This window comes from Rana temporaria, chromosome 1 (genome assembly GCF_905171775.1).
Source record: "Rana temporaria chromosome 1, aRanTem1.1, whole genome shotgun sequence".
In the NCBI taxonomy this organism is placed as follows: Eukaryota; Metazoa; Chordata; class Amphibia; order Anura; family Ranidae; genus Rana; species Rana temporaria.
The window spans coordinates 37,116,238-37,137,884 of record NC_053489.1 but is presented as its reverse complement, the minus strand read 5'-3'; the positions used below and the strand labels follow the sequence as shown (position 1 = coordinate 37,137,884).

Sequence of the window (21,647 nt, the reverse complement as noted above, 5' to 3'; positions counted from 1 at the left end):
CTGCTGTCTTGCCCGGCGTCGCGTCAATCAGCGGCCTTGTCCGGCGTCCGTCTGCCGGGGGTTGCAGCGTTGTGTGTTTGAGTTTGGCGCCTCGGTCGAGCTGTGCAGAGCCGGATTTCCGGTGTGTTCGGCTCCTCTCGCGTGACTGCGGGCGGAGCCGAGCCTAGCTGAGTGCCCAGTACACTTGGCTCGGTCTTTGTCGGCGGCGCTCTGAGACAGCGAGGATCGGCGTATAACGCGCACCCACGATTTACCCCTGATTTTAAAGCGGAGCTCCACCCTAATTATAACCTTGCTAAAATATGCTAAAAACCGATGTTTTCAATTTCTAAAAATGTACAGTACCTGTGTAATAGAAGAGAGGCTTCCGGTCTCCAACGTTGCGGGAATAAAACGGGCATTCCGTCACTTCCCGTTTAAAGCAGTGTACTCTGGGAGCTAATATGCATATCTCCCTTTCTTCAATACGCAGCCGTAATCTCAAATATCGCAGGATTTCGTATGCAGGAAGTGACGTCCGAGATAAACAAAGGAAGGAGGGCGGGCTTCTCAAAAACCTCCATTACAGCAAGGCGGGGGGCGGGACGGAAACGCCAGCCGTTGCTAGGGGATCAGAAACCCTGACGCCGCTGCTCCCTGCTAAGAGTGCGCATGCGCGAGATAGCGCGGTGCATGCTGGGATTACAGCGTCAGCGAAACCAGGAAGTCGCTGCTGGTGGGATTCTAATGCCCACAGTGAAGATGGCAACGGCGCACACAGGTGAATATAACTCTTTCTTGCAGACTGTAAGAGAAAGGAGCGGAAGATTAACCAGCGAAACGTGAGTTTATTTAACCCTTCCTGATATCCGTTTAACTACCCCCCCAAAAATAAAAAAACAATTTGGCATGGGAGATCCGCTTTAAGGGGAAAAAAGTGCGCGTTATACGCCGATAAATACAGTATTTTATTTTGTGACAGGTAAGCCAACAGTGCTGTGGGGGAGCAGCACAGTGACAGGGGGCACAGAGGGGGATCAGAAGCAGGCAGAACAGGAAGGGGATCGGTGCGGGGGAAGTAATTCTGTAATTGCCCCTCCATCCGACCACAATGATTCCCTCTACTGTCTGGGCCCCCCTGTTTGCCCGGGCCCCCTACAGGAGGGCTGGTGGTCCCCCCCCTATCAGCGGCCCTGCCAGTGTGAAAGGGGTCTAACTCTGTATTTGCAGTAACGCTTTGAAAAACCATTACTGAAAAGGAAAACTTCGAATGGCTCCTTCCATTAACAGATGTAAAGGTGTTACATAATAGTAAGACCCCCAGGCAGCACGTCATCACATCTTGGCGGTGGCGGGCGGTATCCATGTACACACACACAAAGTCGCAGCGGTTGGGAACGTGAGAACATGTCCCAAATCCGGAAATGATTTGCAGGGAGATGATGCCGACACATTATTTTCTCCGCCATTTGGAACAATTTTTTTTTTTTTTTATAACGAGGGTTATTGCTTCTTTTTGCTGGCGGTGGTACAGATAGAATTTGATATTACATGGGAAAGCAGTTTTGAAAAGCAAGAAATCCAAGACGCTGCTTCTGTTTACTTCCCACTGTTGACACTGTAGCTGTGTTTGTACATCATCTTATATTCTTACAGAGGTGTCAGGAAGGCATTCCAATTTTCTTTCACCTCCAGCCAAGAATACGTGTTAAAATGAAAGGAGAGGTTTATTTGTGACTGGCGCTGGTAACAAATCATTCTGCGGCACAAAAAAAAAAAGAAAAGCTTTACTATGGCCCAATTAAAGCACCCCTGGAATTCAGCAGTGAGCAGGACTACATAGGACTTCAGCACCAATAAAAACTCTGCCTTAACCACTTAAGACCCGGACCATTATGCAGGTTAAGGACCTGGCCACTTTTTGTGATTCCTCACTGCGTCGCTTTAACTGACAATTGCACGGTCGTGCGACGTGGCTCCCAAACAAAATTGGCGTCCTTTTTTTTCCCACAAATAGAGCTTTCTTTTGGTGGTATTTGATTACCTCTGCGGTTTTTATTTTTTGCGCTATAAATAAAAATAGAGCGTCAATTTTGAAAAAAATTCAATATTTGTTACTTTTTGCTGTAATAAATATCCCCCCAAAAATATATAAAAAAAAACGTTTTTTTCCTCAGTTTAGGCCGATACGTATTCTTCTAACTATTTTTGGTAAAAAAAATAAAAAATTCGCAATAAGCGTTTATTGATTGGTTTGCACACAAGTTATACCGTTTACAAAATAGGGGATAGTTTTATGGCATTTTTATTAATAATTTTTGTTTTACTACTAATGACGTCTATCAGCGATTTTTTTTCGTGACTGCAACATTATGGCGGACACATCGGACACTTTTGTCACATTTTTTGGGACCATTGTCATTTTCACAGCGAAAAGTGCTATAAAAAAAGTGCTATAAAAATGCACTGATTACTGTGAAAATGCCAATGGCAGTGAAGGGGTTAACCACTAGGGGGCGCTAAGGGGTTAAGTGTGCCCTAAGGGAGTGATTTTTACTAGAGGGGGGGCATGGCTGTAGGTGTGACGTCACTGATCGTCGTTCCCTAAATCAGGGAACAGACGATCAGTGACACTGCCACACAGAAGAACGGGGAAGGTGTGTTTACACACACCTCTCCCCGTTCTTCAGCTCCTGTGACCGATCGCAGGACATCGGTGGTGATCGGGTCCGCAGGTCCCGCGGGCACGGTCACAGAGCTGTGGATCGGGTCGCGCGCACCTTAAAGGCAACGTACCTGTACGTGCATGTGCCCAGCCGTGCCATTCTGCCGACGTATATGTGCAGGAGGCGGTCCTTAAGTGGTTAAAGTGGAAGAAAATCCTAACTAACTTTTCTGAAAAATATTCCCTCCCCCTCCATCCATCTATGCTGACTACCTTGTATAAAAAAAAAAAAAAAATGATGTGTACCTACCTATTATTTTTGGTCTGGTCACATGATCCTGCAGCTCCGGCTTCCCTTTTTCAGTGAGCGGCAGCTGCAGGGGAGAGGAGGGAGCACCGACAACGACTGGGCCATGAGAGCCTGTGGGTGATGTCATCGCTCCTGGAACTCACAGCCAGCGTCAAGTGCTTCCTTATACAGAAGTGCCAGACCTGCAGGGTCACGTGACCGGACTAAGAATAGGTAAGTACACAGATCTTTTTTAAAACATTTTTAATAATAATTATAGTTAGGCTCCATGCACACTAACATTTTTCATAAAAAAAAAAAAGAAAGCTAGAAAAAAAAAGCCGATAACATTTTTGTGCCACCTTCTAGTAGCATTTCTAGATTGTAAGCTCTAATGAGCAGGTCCCTCTGATCCCTCCTGTATTGAACTGTATTGTCTTCCCTGATGTAAAGCGCTGCGCAAACTGTTGGCGCTATATAAATCCTGTATAATAATAATAATTTAGGTGCATAAGCATTTTATTAGAGTTTTTGGAGTACATTAAAGAAAAAAAAAGCTAAAAGTAGCATTTAGAAGCAGTTAGGCGCATTTTGCGTTTTTTTCTCGCCCCCCCCCCCCCTGCAGTGCTCGGAGTGGGGAAGAGAGCTCCGTTGAGTGACGGAAGCGTCGAGTGCTATAACAAAGGTATTCGGCACAATTATATTACAGAAACACACATTATACTGTATAGAAGATTATTTATTTTTTTCCAATCACTTTTACTCGGTTCACACTGGGGATTGCTGACAGGCAGGGAGGGAGAGGGGGAGACAGCACGTTACATAAGACCTACCCTGAAAACAAGCCCTACTGTGTTCTTTTTTGCCAAAATTAAAATAAGACCTGGGCTTATTTTCGGCGAAACATGGTAGGATAACACTTTTTAGCTTCTAGGAACATAAAAATAAAATGCTAACAGCTTTTAGGAGATAAAAAATGTGCATGGAGCCTCAAAGTGATACTAAAGTCTTGTTATTCTTTGTTTAAAAATAACAAACCTTTTATACTTTCCTGCTCCATGTAGTATTTTTGCACAAAGCAGACCCGATCCTCCTCTTCTCTGGTCCTTTGCCGGCGGTCCTGACCCCTCCCTCCTGCCGATTGACCTCACAGCAAGCAGCTGGGGGCACCCGAGCCAAGTCGCTGCTCTGTGTGTCCATTCAGACATGGAGACGCGGCTTGCTCCCACCCCCTCAATGCATGAATCTATCTATGGTGAGAGAGTGACAGGAAAGGGGGGGGGCGGCGCTTCTGCGCCCTTTATGGATCCAACACCACTGCTGCATTGTGAGACCATCTAAATCACTGCTGCCCTTGACTTGCAAGATCTAGAGCAGGGGTCTCAAACCGGCGGCCCTCCAGCTGTTGCGAAATTATAAGTCCCATGAGGCATTGCAAGGTTAACAGTTACAAGCATGATTCCCACAGGCAGAGGCATGATGGGACTTGTAGTTTCGCAACAGTTGGATGGCCACCAGTTTGAGACCCCTGATCTAGAGTGAAATTTGGTGATGTCACTACTGTGAGGATCACTATTCTTGTTGGAAAGGAAGCTGTACCTGAAGTTTTTCTGGTGAGGAAGCTGTACCTGAGTGTAACGGAATGGCCCGTGATACCCAGAGACTTTTGAAGGATGCGGGGTACTCCTGTGCCAGCTTCACTAATGACTCTTGGGTCTAGGGTCATCCTATGTCCAATAGGGGCATAGGATGACTGAGAAATAATATCTTGGATTACATGAGATGGGACAGTAATGATTATTCATGTATTGCAGGATATCTTGAAATATTACAAGTGGTTTATTCTGACCCCAACAGGTCAATAGGACAGTATTCATTCATATGGGGACACATACTGTTGAGGTGTTAATTGAGTCTGGCTCCTAAGATATTTCATTGTCTATCGTGCTAATAAAGTCTGGCTTCTGAAGGACCTCTCATTGTGTGATGCCAATGACACTGTATTGTGTGAAAGTACTATTGATGATAATATGTGATGTGACTTGACACCCTCTAAAGGTCAGATGTCTGACTCATGTTTACTAAAGGAATGTGGATAATGTAGCAGGTGGGAATAGCTTATCGCGGAGTCAGAAAGTCTGTCTAAGATGTGGATTGAGGGGGACTCGTTAGCACCCCTTTGTGTGATGTTGTGGGTGGAGTGTGTCATTGTCCCTGTGATTACTGCAGCATGCTTTTTAGTTGCTAACTGTATAAAAAGCCTGAAGTTTACCATTAAAGTTCATTCGTTTGGAACCAGAGAACAGAGCTTGTGTCTCGTTATTCTGGGGAATGGAATGGGTCCTGTCTGCTGGATTGTGGAGTGGAATATCGTAAACGGTGTTAACCCCTGACCGTTACACTGAGGATCTGCAGTGCAAGAATCTCCCTGCTTCATTCATTCTGAGGATCGGTGCTTTCTGCATCTCTCCTGCTGTTTAATGCTACCTGACCAGTGGACGACAGCTCTGACATGAGGAAACAAAGCTCTACCTCTACGAAGCAGTATGCCTTCACACAGAAAACACAATACAAAACAAGGCAGGGGAAATTAGTAATAGGAAAGGCAATACTGGTTACCAGTACTTTTTTTTGGCACAGACTCCTCAGTGCATGTCCTCTATAACAGAGGCTGGATTGCACCTGACATTTACGGAGGTCTATAGTTAATTTATGGATGGTTGATATAAGCTGAAAAAAAATGCCAGTGGCACCACTAAACCTTAAGAGAAACTGGAGCTTTGAGGAATATCACATATACTGTACAATTACCAGCCTGCCCCAATCCACCTAACGGTCTATGTACTATTCATTGACAAAAACACATCCTTGTCAATAAATTCAACCCCTTCCCAGGAAAGAGAGTCATGACCGTCCCTGAAAACAATCAAAGGACAACTCCTGGCAGCAAGTATATTGATTGGCTTGTGCAATCCAGGAAACTCTGTAACTGTGCTCTAGTCATAATGTTCAATCAACATATCCTGAATTCAGGCTTTATATAATTCATTCACCAGGCTTCAGAGATTGTGTCACCTATTACTGTGCAAATTCTCTCTCTGTGAATTACAGATGACAAAGCGCATGGGAACACCAGACCTTTCCGTGAGCAAAGATCTAATGTGATCCAGAAAATAAGATAAACAGAGAACAGGCATGTGAAGGTGGCAAATCCTGCATGGGGCCCCTGGGTGGCCGGGGCCCCTGGGTGGCCGGGGCCAGGGTCCACTCTTCCCTGCATTCAAATGCTCTCTGCCCAATGTCTCCAATTCTGCAGCTCACACATGAGCCAAGCAGAAATTTTCCAGTGTCCCAGTTTACAGAGAGCTGGCAGCTCCGTGCTATAGAGATGTACTGAGGGGGGATCAAGTCTTTCTTATGATGAATTAACTGTGCCATGTTTAAGAAAATAAATGGAAATTGCAGCTCTGTTAGAAGACATTTCCCGGATACGGCGTCAAACTCTCAGAAAAATTAACTGAAATAATCACGGAACAGCGCAGCTGGAGGATGAACAGCAATTGGGTTACTACAAGTCCCAGAAATCTGGTTGATTTAACATCAAGAACAATAAAAAAGAATTTGAAAGGAGAAATTCCGAGTAATTTCCACTTAAAGTGACAAAACAATATCCTTATTCTCCAAAATAAACCCATACACATTCACTAACCAATGGTTCTGGAATCTTGTAATGGAATTGTTTCTTGTAATGTTAAAAGAATCACTCCCTAGAACACAGTTAACCCCTTAATCGCCCTTAATGTTAACCCCTTCACTGCCACAGTAATCAGTGCATTTTTATAGCACCAATCGCTCTATAGATGCCAATGGTCTCAAAAATGTGTCAAAAGTGTCCTACCTGTCTGCCATATTGTCATAGTCCCTAAAAAAATGCAGCCGTTACTAGTAAAAAAAATAATAATAATAATAAAAATTACATAAATCTATCCCCTATTTTGTAGGACACTATAAATTTTACACAAACCAATCAATTTACGCTTTTTTGCGATTTTTATTACCAAAAAGGTATGTAGAAGAATACATATTGGCCTAAACTGAGGAAAAAATTTGCCTTTTTAAAAGAAAATTTATTACAGCAAAAAGTACAATATTTTTTTTTTTTTTTCAAAATTGTCGCTCTTCTTTTGTTTACAGCGCAAACAATAAAAACAGATAATTAAAAGGGTTGTAAAGGTAAATGTTTGTTCACCTTAATGCATCCTATGCATTAAGGTGAAAAAACATCTGACAATACCCCCCCCCCCCCCCTGAGCCCTCGAATGTCCCGCACTCGCCCCCATCATCCTCCTCGTTTCTGAGCCTGGCCATCGATTGGCTACACTGGATGGATTGAAAGCAGAGCAGCCATAGGCTTGCGCTGCTGTCATGACGCGTGTGCCGGGGGCGGGGCCAAGTGATACAGTGAGCGGCAATAGCCGCTGGCTGTATCACGGGAGCGCGCCCGCAGGAACTCAACACCATGCGAGCTCGCATGAAGGTGTTGAGTCCTTGCGGGGAGGAGCCGAGACAGCCGCCGAGGGACCCCAGAAGACCAGGTTCGGGGACGCTCTGTACAAAACGAGGTAAGTATAACATGTTTGTTATTTAAAAAAAAAAAACATTTTTTTACTTTACAACCCCTTTAAATACCACCATAAGAAAGCTCTATTTGTGGGAAAACATTTTGTTGGGGTTCAGCATCACACGACCACGCAATTGTCAGTTAAAGTGACGCAGTGCCGAATCGTAAAAAATGGCCTGGTCATTGAGCAGGCAAATCTTTCGGGGGGTGAAGTGGTTAATCCCCTCACTTCTATTTGATTGGAACAAGCTTTACGCATTAAATATGGTCAATTGCCCTACTCTATGCAAGCCTTCATAGACCATCTCGGGAGCAAGCAAGAGAGGGTGGCTACACTCTTTTATACAGTGGGAGCATGGAAAACTAATGTCGCCACCCTCTAACAGGAAGTCGGATCATAGGATCGAAATGATGATGAATAGGTACTTTAACCACTTAAGGTTTTACCCCCTTCCTGACCAGGCCATTTTTTTTTTGCGATATGGCAATGCATTACTTTAACTGACAATTGCGCAGGCGTGTGATGTTGTACCCAAACAAAATTGATGTATTTTTTCCCCCCACAAATAGAGCTTTCTTTTGGTGGTATTTGAACACCTTTTTTTTTTTTGTTCTATAAACCAAAACAGACTGAAAAAAAAAACAATTTTTAACTTTCTGCTATAAAACATATCGAATAAAAAAAATCGAATTTTCTTATCAATTTAGGCCAATATGTATCCTGCTACACATTTTTGGTAAAAAAAAAATCACAATAAGTGTTTATTAATTGGTTTGCTCAAATGTTAAAGCCTCTACAAACTATGGGATATTTTTATGGAGTTATTGTAATTATTATTTTTTTACTAGTAATGGCAGCGATTTTTAGCGGGACTGCAACATTGCGGCGGACAAATCGGACACCTGACACTTTTTTGGGAACCAGTGACATTTAAAGGAACACTAAAGGTTCGTTTTTTATTAGATCAATTGATTGCTGTAAGCTAGAGCATTTATATACCTCGTTTTTCCCTTTGACCTCCAAAATACAGTAATTTAGGTTTGAAAATGCCATTTCCCGTCTCTCCTCTTCTTGCTTTCCACCAGCATCTGAGCCGTTTTGCATGGTGGAAAGCAGAATGTGCTCACCCCCTCCCTATGACTACAGCCCTGCGTGAAGATGCTCTCTTATCCCTCACAGGCATGGAGGCTAAGCCTAATGGGAACTGTAGTTCCCATTAAGCCGTGATGTAGCAAAAATGAATGCGCACCGCAAACCAGGAAGTCAGTGAGAATAATGATTCAGGAGTGACGGAGGTGAATAAAACGGCTCGATTTCAACAGGTATCAAACTAGTTATAATGCAAAACATTACTTTTTACTTTATCAGCTACTGTCAGACTTTAATTTAAGAGGAAAATATTTTTGTCTTTACAACCCCTTTAAGGGGCCTTCTCCTAAGGCTATAGACATGAAGGACATAGAAGTCGCTCCTACTTTTCTGCAGTAAATTGCCCTTCGGGGGGCCAAAAAGGAAGAAATGGTAGGTTCTAGTGCCCTTTTACAAATAATGAACAAAAACCTTTATCCTAACTTTATTGCAACCTTTCACAAAATAGAGAATATGCACGTTACCATGCATAGCAATGTGTTTAAAACAAATTCAGGGGAAAAAACAGCCCTCATACTAAGAAACAGCAAAGCTGAAGAAGGAAGTATGTATATAAAATAAAGAAAAGAATGAGCCAGCACCTGATAGGGGCCTCATCCTTGGGATGCCATTATCTCTGTACTAAGCACTCTTTGGAGAGTCCAGATAAGGGCAGGTCTCCAGAGGGGCCTCCGTTTCTCTCACACTCCGAATACTTCCAACTGCTGATAGCAAGACAAGAGGGCCCCTGAGAGAGCAGCCCGATTCCCATACCACCATGACGAGTAACTTTTACTGATCAGGTCACCACAACCCAGTACATAATGGCCGTCTTTGCATGGAGAGACCTGCATTAAAGACAATTCCCAGACAACTTAAAAAAAAAAAAAAAAAAAAAGAAAGTGTGGGGTGGTCATTTCAAGAAAATGTTGTACTATACCAAGCAATCCCCATATAGAAGAAGTGGCACCTTGGGTCCTGCTGGGGGAGGCACTTCTTGGAGTTTACGGAGGGGGGGGGGGGCGGTTGGATTTTCAGCACAGCAATGATTTTGGCCATATGTTTACCATGGTCACCTAGGTCTATTCTTGTTCCTCTGAGGAAGTAGTACAGTCTTTTCGAAACACGTTGGGTGCGAGGAGAATTGTAGACAACATTTTATAGATTTAAGCAGGAAGGCTGGAAAGTCCCATCTACACGTAGTACGTGTTCTGATGGTGCAACGGAGCGGTGACAAAGGTGGGTATAGCCCAGGAAAGTGAATCTCTTTAAAGATTAGGCAAATGATTCACCAGAAGGTATACACAGAACCTTGTGTGGATGTAACATTTGATCCATTGACTCAGCATGTAGTAAATCTAAAAATATGAGTTAAATAAATATAATTATGAATATAAAATAAGTTAAACTGCAATAATGAATTAAACGCAGTCAAAGTGACTACTCTTGTCACTGAAGATATAGCATACCAGAATGGACTGACAGATGGATGGATGGAATTGGGTGGACAGACCTTGAACTCTCCTGTTCCTGAGGACAGGACCTCATAAAAAACACTTGCTGTTTATACTGTTAGTAATTAGTGAGAAGCATGACTTATTACAAGTAGACAACACGTTCCTGGATGGAATGATAAAGAGCCTATTCTTGTCCATACATTGTCAAGTCGCTGTAAAAGTCGAGTTATGTGCAGCTTCCATTAAGAACAAAGACATACTTTGACAAATACCACAGTGGCCTCTTAAACGTTCCCTATTAAACAAGCCGGTGCATGCAGAGCTCCGACAGAAATATCCACAGTTGTTGCTTCTGGAAGTCACAATCCATGAAGACCTGAGATGGCACCAAAGACCATTGCATGGGATTGACAGTGTGGAAAGAGACCAAACTTTAAGGACCCTTTCACACTTGTGCGACCTGAAAGTTGCGCGATTTTGATGCGGCTTTAAGCAATGCCTGTGTAAACATGAGGTCTATGGACCTCAAATCCCATCAAAGTCAGAACAAAGTAGTGCAGGGACTACTTTTCAGTCGCTGAGACTTGAAGTTGCACAGATATGAACGATACTCATTGGAAAACATGGAGAACGACTTGTAATGCGACTTTGCAGTCCCAAGTTGCAGGACAAGTCGCACAAGTGTGAAAGGGGCCTAAGGCTCCGTTCACATCTAGGCGTTGCTCTTTTACAGGTGATTTTCTGGTGTTTTTGTACAGACGTTTTGACATTCAAAGGTCACCAATGTAAAAGCAGTAAAATGCCTGTAATCTGCCAAAAAGAAAGCTCCTGTTCTTTTTTGCGCGAAGGGCCTTTGCTTTAGGTGACAGAAAGCTCAGATGTGAACAGGGGCCATTGAAATGAATGCAATTTGTCTTGTTGGGTGTTTTTTCTTTTTTTTAAAGATGGGCATTTTTAAAGCGGGAGTTCACCCATTTATTTAATTTTTCCTCTTTTCCCCTTAGATTCCTGCTCGTTTGGTCTAGGGGAATCGGCTAGTTGTTTTAAAATATGAGCAGTACTTACCCGTTTTCGAGATGCATCTTCTCCGTCGCTTCCGGGTATGGGTCTTCGGGAGCAGGCGTTCCTTCTTGATTGACAGTCTTCCGAGAGGCTTCCGACGGTCGCATCCATCGCGTCACTCGTAGCCGAAAGAAGCCGAACGTCGGTGCGGCTCTATACTGCGCCTGCGCACCGACGTTCGGCTTCTTTCGGAAAATCATGACGCGATGGATGCGACCGTCGGAAGACTGTCAATCAAGAAGGAACGCCCATTCCCGCAGCCCATACCCGGAAGCGACGGAGAAGATGCATCTCGTAAACGGTAAGTACGAATCATATTTTAAAACAACTAGCCGATTCCCCTAGACAAAACGAGCATTAATCTAAGGGGAAAATGTGCTCTCTAAGGATGAACCTCCGCTTTAAAGTGGAGGTTTAGAGCAGGAAAATGCATAGGTGTGAACGGAGCATAATTATTTGTGTCCCTAGATATAGAAGATAGTACAATTAGATTATGGTGAAGAGGCAAAAGGGAACCACTGTACCATTGCCAAGTATAGCAGTACCTTTAAATATCTTCACACATGGGGACTTATCCCTCATTTAGGAAGGAACCATGCAACTGCTTAAAGGGGGGGAGAGAGAGGGAGAGGGGGAGGGAGAGGGGGGAGAAAGCGGGAGAAAGCGGGAGAAGGGGAGGGAGAGAGGGGGGGGAAAGCGGGAGAGAAAGCGGGAGAGGGGGGGAGAAAGCGGGAGAGGGGGGGGAGAAAGCGGGAGAGGGGGAGAGAAAGCGGGAGAGGGGGGAGAACGCGGGAGAGGGGGGAGAACGCGGGAGAGGGGGGAGAACGCGGGAGAGGGGGGAGAACGTGGGAGAAAGCGGGAGAGGGGGGAGAAAGCGAGAGAGGGGGGAGAAAGGGGGGACAGGGAGAGAGAGGGGGTGAAAAAGTGCAATCTGTCATCTGAAAAAAAAAAAAAATCTAAACTAAAACGCTTACGAATGCCACTAAACGCGCAAAAGTGGCAAAATGGAAGTTTTCAAATGTCGATTACTAGCTGTTAAGTTCCATCGTTCAGAAGAGGTTTTCAAAACGTCCCGTGTACATGAAGCCCTACTTTTGTATCTATTCTGTTTCATTCTGCAGATCATAGGGGTGAGCTTCCATCTGCAGATGTTGTCCGTTAAAGCAAACCGCTAAGTTAAAAGGAAAAGGTTTTATAAAATGTTTCTCTATTTATCCCCTAGTTATCAGCTGTAATTAATGCCTTCTTCCCCTTCTCCCTTCAACTATTATTTTCTCACTAATTTAGTTTTATTCCTATTGTAAAAAAATATTTATTTCTTGTTTTGTTCAATGTCAGTTCTAATTGGATTTCTAAAAGATTTCAAAAAAGGGGGGGGGGGGGATAGGGTTGGGACTTTAGATGAGGCATATGATAGAAACTACCACAGGCCTCCATCCCTGTAAATGGATAAAAAGATAATCCGGCATAAGACTCGGTTCACACTAGCCCAACTCCAAAGTCACCCGACTTTCAGTGCAACTTTGGAATCCAAATTTGATACGACTTTGATGTGACTTTTACACTCCGTGGCTTTGAAGTCGTATCAAAGTCGGAACAAAGCAGTGCAGGAACCTTTTTATAAAGTCAGTGGGCCGGATTCAGATACCTGAGCGCATCTGTCCGGCCGGCGTAACGTATCTCCGATACGTTATGCCGCTCTAACTTTGGGCGCCAGTTCTTTATTCAGAAAGAACTTGCGCCCATAGTTACGGCGGCGTAACGTATGTGTTGCGGCGTAAGGCCGCGTAATTTAAATGGGGATGTAGGGGGCGTATTTTATTTAAATTTAGCTTGACCCCGCGTATTTTAAGTTTTTTTTGAACGGCGCATGCGCCATTCATGAAAACATCCCAGTGCGCATGCTCGAAAATCCGCCTCAAAATGTCATTGCTTTCGACGTGAACGTAAATTACGTCCAGTCGTATTCGCGAATTTACGCAAACGACGTAAAAATTTCAAAACTCGGCGCGGGAACGACGGCCATACTTAACATAGGATACGCCGCACATACCCCTCATATAGCAGGGGTAACTTTACACCGGAAAAAGTCGAACGCAAATGACGTAAAAAAAAATCGCCGGGCGGTCGTTCGTTTCTGAATCAACGTAAATAGTAATTTGCATATTCCTCGCGTAAACAAACGGAAGCGCCACCTAGCGGCCAGCGTGAAATTGCAGCCTAAGATACGACGGTTTAAGACACTTACACCTGTCGGATCTTAGGGATATCTATGCGTAACTGATTCTATGAATCAGGCGCATAGATACGACCAAGCGCACTCAGAGATACGACGGCGTATCAGGAGATACGCCGTCGTATCTCTTTCTGAATCTGACCCACTGTGACTTGTGTAGCATCAGTTGAGACTCTCATACGGAAACACTGAATTTCACCTCATCCAACTTAGGGGTCTCACAAGACGGATCCTATCTCGCATCAGGGTGAACCGAGCCTAAAGCCTCATGCACACAGGACATTTAAAAAAATGCCAACGCTGCCGGGAAAAAGCAGCATTAAAAACGCTGTTAGCGTTTATGGGTGTTTTTCCATTTTTTTTGCCATTTGGTTAGTAAAAACACTCCCATAATGTAAAGACGCCTAAAACCGCTAAACGCTTGTAACAGCGTTTTTAGTTTTTACAGCTTAACAGGCTCTGCTCCTAGACGCACAGGATGTCTTTTTTTCTACTGCTCCTAAACGCTTATGCCTCCAAAACGCCTCTGAAAGTTTATGTGTGCAGGGACACATAGGCTAACAAGGAGGGGCTTTTAGAGGGAGTTAAAAAAAAAGTCGAGGTCCCTAACAGCAACTGTAAAAAAAGTCCTGTGTGCATGAGTCCTATACCATGGGAAAAGATTCACGTACTGCAAAGATGTATGAAATCGTTTTTTTTTTTTTACTTTGCCCAGACATTCTAAATAGAAGGTAAAAATGCAGCACCCACTATGTTGGCGATTATTTCTTTACCCGTGAACTTACAAACATACCCCCCTGTCATGTACTGAAACCAGGAAGAGGAAAAAAAAGAGAAGGGTTTCCACGCTTACCCTGAGTCTGTCTTTCGGCAAAGCGACGACTCCTTGTTTGATGACCTCCAGGACGCGTTCTACTGACAGATCCGTTCCAGCCTGCTCCAAACGTGAGCTGAAGAAGCTGATAACCTGCAAGAGAAGTGAAAGTGTTAGGAGAATGACCTCTGTATACCATAAATGCTCACCTATCAGTCACGTCCTTCATCCATCAAAGCACAAAAAGAGTGTAAAGAGCTCAGCTAAGCGTTATTAGGCTCCATGCACACTGGGCTTAAAAACGCTAGTTCCCTTGGCCGAAAAAGAAAAACGCTAATAGGGGTTTTTGTACACACTTAGGTGCGTTTAGCGTTTTTCTGCTAGAAAACTCCAAAGAATAACGCAAACCAAACAGTTTTTTTTTTGTCTGAGCTTAAAATATGCCTCTAAACATCCTAATGTGCAGCCATGGACACATAGGATAACATGGAGATGCCTCTACAGGCAGAACACAAAACTCCTGTAGAAGCAATGTTTAAGCCAGCGTGCATGGACCCCTAAGACAGATGACGTGGATCCGGTGTAGGGCTGGTGCTCCTCATTCCAAGAGCCGGGGCTTTTCCTCCCAGGCCGAAAAGGCGTTGCTTCACCTCCTGGCTGAACAGGAAGTGGGTCCTGAGACCCAAATGCCGTGGAGTCATAAGACTGCCTGGACAATCGGGTCTCAAGACCCACTTCCTGGTTGGCCGGGAGGAGAATCGGCAAGACAATAGTGAACATTAATTTGCTATTGTCACACAACTTGGTGGGCTCAGGGCACAGTGCTCTGCATCCCGAGCACACCCTTTTTTAAGAAAATTAGAGCCTGGCCCCCCACATGTAGATTAGGGGCCAGGTGCATGGATTGGGGGGGTAGATCCATGCACTCGATTCCTAATATACATGTTTTTTTATTTTATTTTCAAAAAATTGGACGAAAAATATCGCTTTCAAAACAATCATACGATAATCTAAACATTAGTACACAGCTGTTGAGAGATGATCGCAACAGTAGATTCGAAATGAAGGGACAGACACAAACATTTTCTTGTGCGATACCAGAGATTGTACGATTTTTGCTTGGTCAGTACAGTATTAAAAAATAAATAAATCGGAAGACGGAGACCATGCATGCTCGGAAACGAAACAATACAACACATTGTTTATTACAGGTACTCAATTTACGCAGCGCTTTACACATACATTATACTGTACATTCACATCAGTCCCTGCCCTCAAGGAGCTTACAATCTAAGGTCCCTAATTCAGACAGCAGCCAATTAACCTAGCAGCACATCTTCGGAGTGCAGGAGGAAACCCGAGTACCCCGGAGGAAAACCACGCAAGCACAGGGAGAACATGTGAACTCCAGGCAGGTAGCGCCATGGTTGGGATTTGAACAGACGACCGTAATGCTGCTATGCGGAAGTGCTAACCACGTAGCCACTGTGCAAAGTTGTATTCTGTCATATGAGAATTTTGAGAAAGTTGAGCAACCTCTTCATTTTCGATATGAGACTAGCATGCAAAAAAACAGACGGTTGTTCGTCCAATATTCTCATCGTGTGTACAAGGCTTTAAGCTGGTCATACACTATGTAACTTTTGGCCGGTTCCTGATGAACCAACCATAATTTGCTTCTTGGGCGGCCCCCGTCACCAACCTCCTGTCCAGACACCTCTGCACTGAAAAATCAAAGGAGGCAGACCATAAATTTCTGGAAAAGTAGCAGTGACATCAACGCTGTGCTGTACATAGTCTATGCTGAGAGCAAAGCTGTGGGAGGGACCCAGAAGGCTCCACCCACTAAGGCTGCCTGCAGAAAACTGCAGGAAGGGGCGGTGACTAGACCAGTCACCCTGCACAAGGAGAGAGTGCAGCAGTGAGTGGTCTTCAGTACAGGAGGCTCCTGCGCAAGATACAAGAATACAAATGGCTCTTATATTTAGACAATATTTGCTTATCGCACAGTACAGCTATAAAAAGATCTGCCAAAGGATTTGTGATTCTGTGCAGTCGGTCTTATAATTTATACTCAATGGCCCAGGTTCTCAAAGGAGATACGACGGCGTATCTCCAGATACGCCGTCGTATCTCTGAGTCTGGGCGGTCGTATCTATGCGCCTGATTCTTAGAATCAGTTACGCATAGATTTCTATTAGATCCGACCGGCGTAAGTCACTTACGCCGTCGGATCTTAACTGCATATTTACGCTGGCCGCTAGGGGCGTGTACTCTGATTTACGCCTAGAAATATGTAAATCAGCTAGATACGCGAATTCACGAATGTACACCCGGCCGACGCAGTACAGATACGCCGTTTACGTTAGGCTTTTCCCGGCGTAAAGTTACCCCTGCTATATGAGGCATACATGCAGCGTACCAATGTTAAGTATGGACGTCGTTCCCGCGTCGAATTTTGAATATTTTACGTTGTTTGCGTAAGTCGTCCGTGAATGGGGCTGGACGTCATTTACGTTCACGTCGAAACCAATACGTCCTTGCGGCGTACTTTGCACACTGGGATATTCCACGGACGGCGCATGCAAACCCCTGTTCCAAAGTTGTATTAGGCGGGCTTATACCAGCCTATTTATGCTACGCCGCCGCAACTTACGGAGCAAGTGCTTTGAGAATACAGCACTTGCCCGTCTAAGTTGCGGAGGCGTAACGTAAATAGGATACGTTACGCCCGCACAAAAATACGCCGATCTACGAGAATCTGGCCCAATGTTTCCACATTGCACAGCCAGGTGACAAATTAAACTTCCTGGGCCAGATTCACAAAGAGATACGACGGTGTATCTCCTGATACACCATCGTATCTCTGACTTAAACTGGTCCTATCTATGCGCCCGATTCATAGAATCAGTTATGCATAGATATGGCTAAGATCCGACAGTGTTACACTGTCGGATCTTATTTTCAATTTAAAAATGGTGCCGGGGGCGTTCCCGCTGATTTACGTTGAATAATATGTAAATCAGCGAGATACGCGAATTCACGAACGTACGCGGACCTGACGCAGTGTTCTTACAACGTTTCCATAGCGGCTTTCCCGGCGTATACTTACCCCTGCTTCTATGAGGCGCAGCCAATGTTAAGTATAGCCGTCGTTCCCGCGTCAATTTTTTTTTTTTTTACGTCGTTTGCGCAAGTCGTTCTCGAATACGGATGGACGTCGTTTACGTAAGCGTCGAAACCACTGACGTCCTAGCGACGTCAGTGGGAGCAATGCACGCCGGGAAATTCCGCGGACGGCGCATGCTCATTTAAATCGGCGCGGGAACGCGCCTGATTTAAATAGTACACTCCCCCAGCCGCGGAATTTGAATTCCGCTGGGTGATCTATTTACATTGCAAGGATTTTATCAAACTTTGTTGAAGATTCTGCAGAAATAGCTGTTTGTTTGTCTGTGTCCATGTGCTCAATGAATCTAATGGAATTGTCTTTATAATTATCAGTTAGCTGTTGCACCTGCAGGGCTCTAATAAGGAAAGCTACAATGTCTGCATCCCTTTAGGCTCCTTTCTCATGGAGCAGATCTGCTCAGCGGAGTCCGCAAAGCTCAGTGGGAGATCGCTCTGTTAATCTCCACTGACCTGGCGGATGACAGGTCCGTCTCTGGTCACTGAGCAGGGAGGGAACTATTAGAGCCCCCCCCCCCCCCCCCCGTTGATCTCTATGGAGAGATCAGATGAAAACGGACAGCATGTCTGTTTTCATCAGATCTCATCCAATCGGCCAAAGATGGATGGCAGATGTATCGCCATACATCTATTTTGACCGGATCCGATGGCAGGCAGGTTTTAGCGGACACATCTCTGCTGACATCCGCCTGCCCATAGCAGTCAATGGGTGGCCCGCTCGGATCCGCCCGAAAAACAGACAGGAGGATCTGAGTGGGCTTATCATGTGAAAGGGGCCTTAGAAGTGATTTCCCTTAGGGAGTATCTAACCAAAAATTACATGCTTGTTGCAGGAGATGCCAAAAATCGGACTTGTATCTTAGTGCAGACTTCTGGGAAAATCAGTGAGGCAATCACAAATGGAGGAAATGATGTTTCTGGGGAGTGTTCTGTATACCATCTGTGTACAGAACACCATTGATTTTACAGAAAATTACAGAGCTGCAGATTGAAAAAGGTAATTTTTAACCACTTCAGCCTCGAAAAAATGTATCCCCTTCCTGACCAGAGCACTTTTTGCGATTCGGCACTGCGTCGCTTTAACTGAATATTGCGCGGTCGTGCGACGTGGCTCCAAAACAAAATCGCCCACAAATAGAGCTTTCTTTTGGTGGTATTTGAGCACCTCTGCGGTTTTTATTTTTTGCGCAATAAAACAAAAAAAGAGCAACAATTTTGAAAAAAAAAAACAATATATTTTTTTACTTTTTGCTAGAATAAATATGCCCCTCCAAAATACAAAAAAAACTAAATTTCTTTCTCAGTTTAGGCCGATATGTATTCTACATATTTCTGTAAAAGAAAAGAAAAAAAAAATCGCAATAAGTGTATTTTGATTGGTTTGCGCAAAAGTTATAGTGTCTACAAAATAGGGGATAGTTTTATGGCATTTTTTTTTATTAGTAATGGCGGCGATATGTGATTTTTATCGCGACATTATGGTGGACCCATTTGACACCATTTATACAGTGATCAGTGCTATAAAAATGCACTGATTACTGCAAAAATGACACTGGCAGGGAAGGGGTTAAACACTAGGGGGGCGATCAAGGGGTTATGTGTGTCCTAGGGAGTGATTCTAACTGTGGGGGGGATGGTTTCTCTACAGCATGACAGAGATAACTGCTCCCGATTACAGTGTACAGTAGATTCCTGTCATGTTGCTAGGCAGAACAGGGAAATGCCTTGTTTACATAGGGATCTCCCCTTTCTGCCGATCCGTGACACGATCGCGGGCACCCGGCGGACATAGAGTCTGCGGGACTGGCGGTCACATGCGGCAGGCGTGCGTGCCCCCACTATGCCGTCATTTAACCACTTAACCCCCGGACCATATTGCTGGTCAATGACCAGAGCACTTTTTGCGATTCGGCACTGTGTCACTTTAACTGACAATTGCGCGGTCGTGCGACGTGGCTCCCAAACAAAATTGGCATCCTTTTTTTTCCCACAAATAGAGCTTTCTTTTGGTGGTATTTGATCACCTCTGCGGTTTTTAGTTTTTGCGCTATAAACAAAAATAGAGCGTCAATTTTGAAAAAAAATTATATTTGTAACTTTTTACCATAATAAATATCCCCCAAAAATATATATATATAAAAAAAGTTTTTCCTCAGTTTAGGCCGATACGTATTCTTCTACATATTTGTTGTAAAAAAAATCACAATAAACGTTTATTAATTGGTTTGCGCAAAAGTTACAGCGTTTACAAAATAGGGGGTAGTTTTATGGCATTTTTATTAATATTAATTTTTTTACTAGTAAGGGCAGCAGTCAGCGATTTTTTTTTCGGTACTGCGACATTATGGCGGACACCTCTGACACATTTTTGGGACCATTGGCATTTTTATAGCGATCAGTGCTATAAAAATGCATGGCCCCTAGTGGCCGCTAAGAGAGCCGACGTTATTGTACGGGCTCTCACGCAGGGGAGCCGACCTGTCGCCGTAGAACTGCGGCGGCAGGTCGGCAAGTAGTTAAAGGGGACGTACAGGTACGTCCCTTTGTGCAGCTATGCCATTCTGCCGACATTAATAGTCATGCGGCGGTTAAAAACATGGAATTACAATATGACTTGTGTTGCAATTGTATACGCTGTTTTATTATTATTATTTTTTATTTGATAATTTTATTTCCCCCATAAAAGTGTTACTCTTTAATCCAGCCTTGTTCAACCTTTTCATCACAGAGGAACCCTTGAAATAACGTTTTCAACCCCTGTTAAAAATCACACTGGGGCAGATCCACAGACATCTGCGCCGGGCGCAGCGTATCTAAGATACGCTACGCCGCCGTAACTTATCTTTTTTAAATGGAATCCACAACGAATCCGCGCCATAAGTTACGGCGGCGTAGTGTATCTATCGTGGCGTAAGGGGCGTGTTTTATGTTAATACATCGTGACCCGACGTAAACGTTTTTTTGGAACTGCGCATGCGCCATCCCTGGGGGTATCCCAGTGCGCATGCTCGAAATTAAACCGGAACCCGCCAATGCTTACGACGGTGACGTCATTCTACGCAAATTCCTATTCGCGAACGACGTAAAAAAATCAAAATTGTACGCGGGAAGGACGGCCACACTTAACATCGAGTACGCCTCAGTATAGCAGCTTTAACTATACGCCGAACGTTCGTTCGTGGATCGCCGTAAATAGCTAATTTGCATACTCAATGCGGATTTCGACGGAAAGGCCACCGAGCGGGCGCAGAAAAATTGCATCTAAGATCCGAAGGCGTAAGAAGACGTACGCCTGTCGGATCTAGCCGAGATGCCGTCGTATCTTGTTTTGAGGATTCAAAACAAAGATACGACGCGGGATTTTTGAAATTACGCCGGCGTATCAATAGATACGCCAGCGTAATTTCATTGTGGATCTACCCCTCTATCTACAACTCATGATACACTAGTGTGATGGTCAGTGGGAAGAATAAATCCCTTACAGATCGCTAAAAAGATCAATGGTGTCAGAGGGAACTTATCTGAGAGGCAGAAGTTGCCAATTGCTCAAGGAACCCCGAGCAACCTCTGGAGGAACCCTGGTTGAGAAACCTTGCTTTAACCATTTAAATGCCTGGAGTTCTTCATTAACAGCCTTGCATAGATGAAAGATCTACATCCCGACATAACCGGCTCTTCATGGACCTTTTTTCGAACATCTGTTTCTTGATGTAGGATAAACACAAACAAACCACCGGGTTTTGACAAGCGTGATGCATTAACTGTCGCAGCTTCATCAGACAGGTACAGAGCGCGCTCAGAAGCTGGAAACACACACAGTACAGTTATGCTGGATTGGGAAACGGCTCTTCTCACGGCACCTTGTAGGAGTTCACATTTTTCGCCGAAAAACTGCAGCGTCAACAGCCTGGCGGCGCTCAGACCACGGATGTCGTGTAACATTTCAAAGCAGAAGTACGAGGCCGTCCAGACAGGCAGGGTTTCCTCCGCCGCCGCCGCCATCAAACTCGGCAGACACGGTCATGCTATAGCAACATCCTCACTCCGTGGTCTTTGACTGGTGATACATTAAAGCTTACTGAAACATTTCTGAGATTCATGTGTCTGCTGCGGTTTTGAGCGAAACTAAAGCGCTACTGAACCCTCAATATATACACTGCGCAAATGTTAGTCACCACATGTTTGATCAAAATTGATTTTATTCTC

The 21,647-nt window shown here is 44.4% G+C and overlaps 1 protein-coding gene across 2 annotated transcripts in view; it reads right to left on the bottom strand.

Moving 5' to 3' along the window:
• The window catches only part of DYM (dymeclin), a 546,263-nt gene that overhangs the window by 55,147 nt on the left and 469,469 nt on the right, over positions 1 to 21,647 (bottom strand). For both annotated transcript variants that reach the window (XM_040336503.1, XM_040336511.1), the window contains one exon: positions 14,292 to 14,405. In XM_040336503.1, the coding sequence (XP_040192437.1) occupies positions 14,292 to 14,405 (114 nt within the window). The remainder of the gene's footprint in view (positions 1 to 14,291; positions 14,406 to 21,647) is intronic.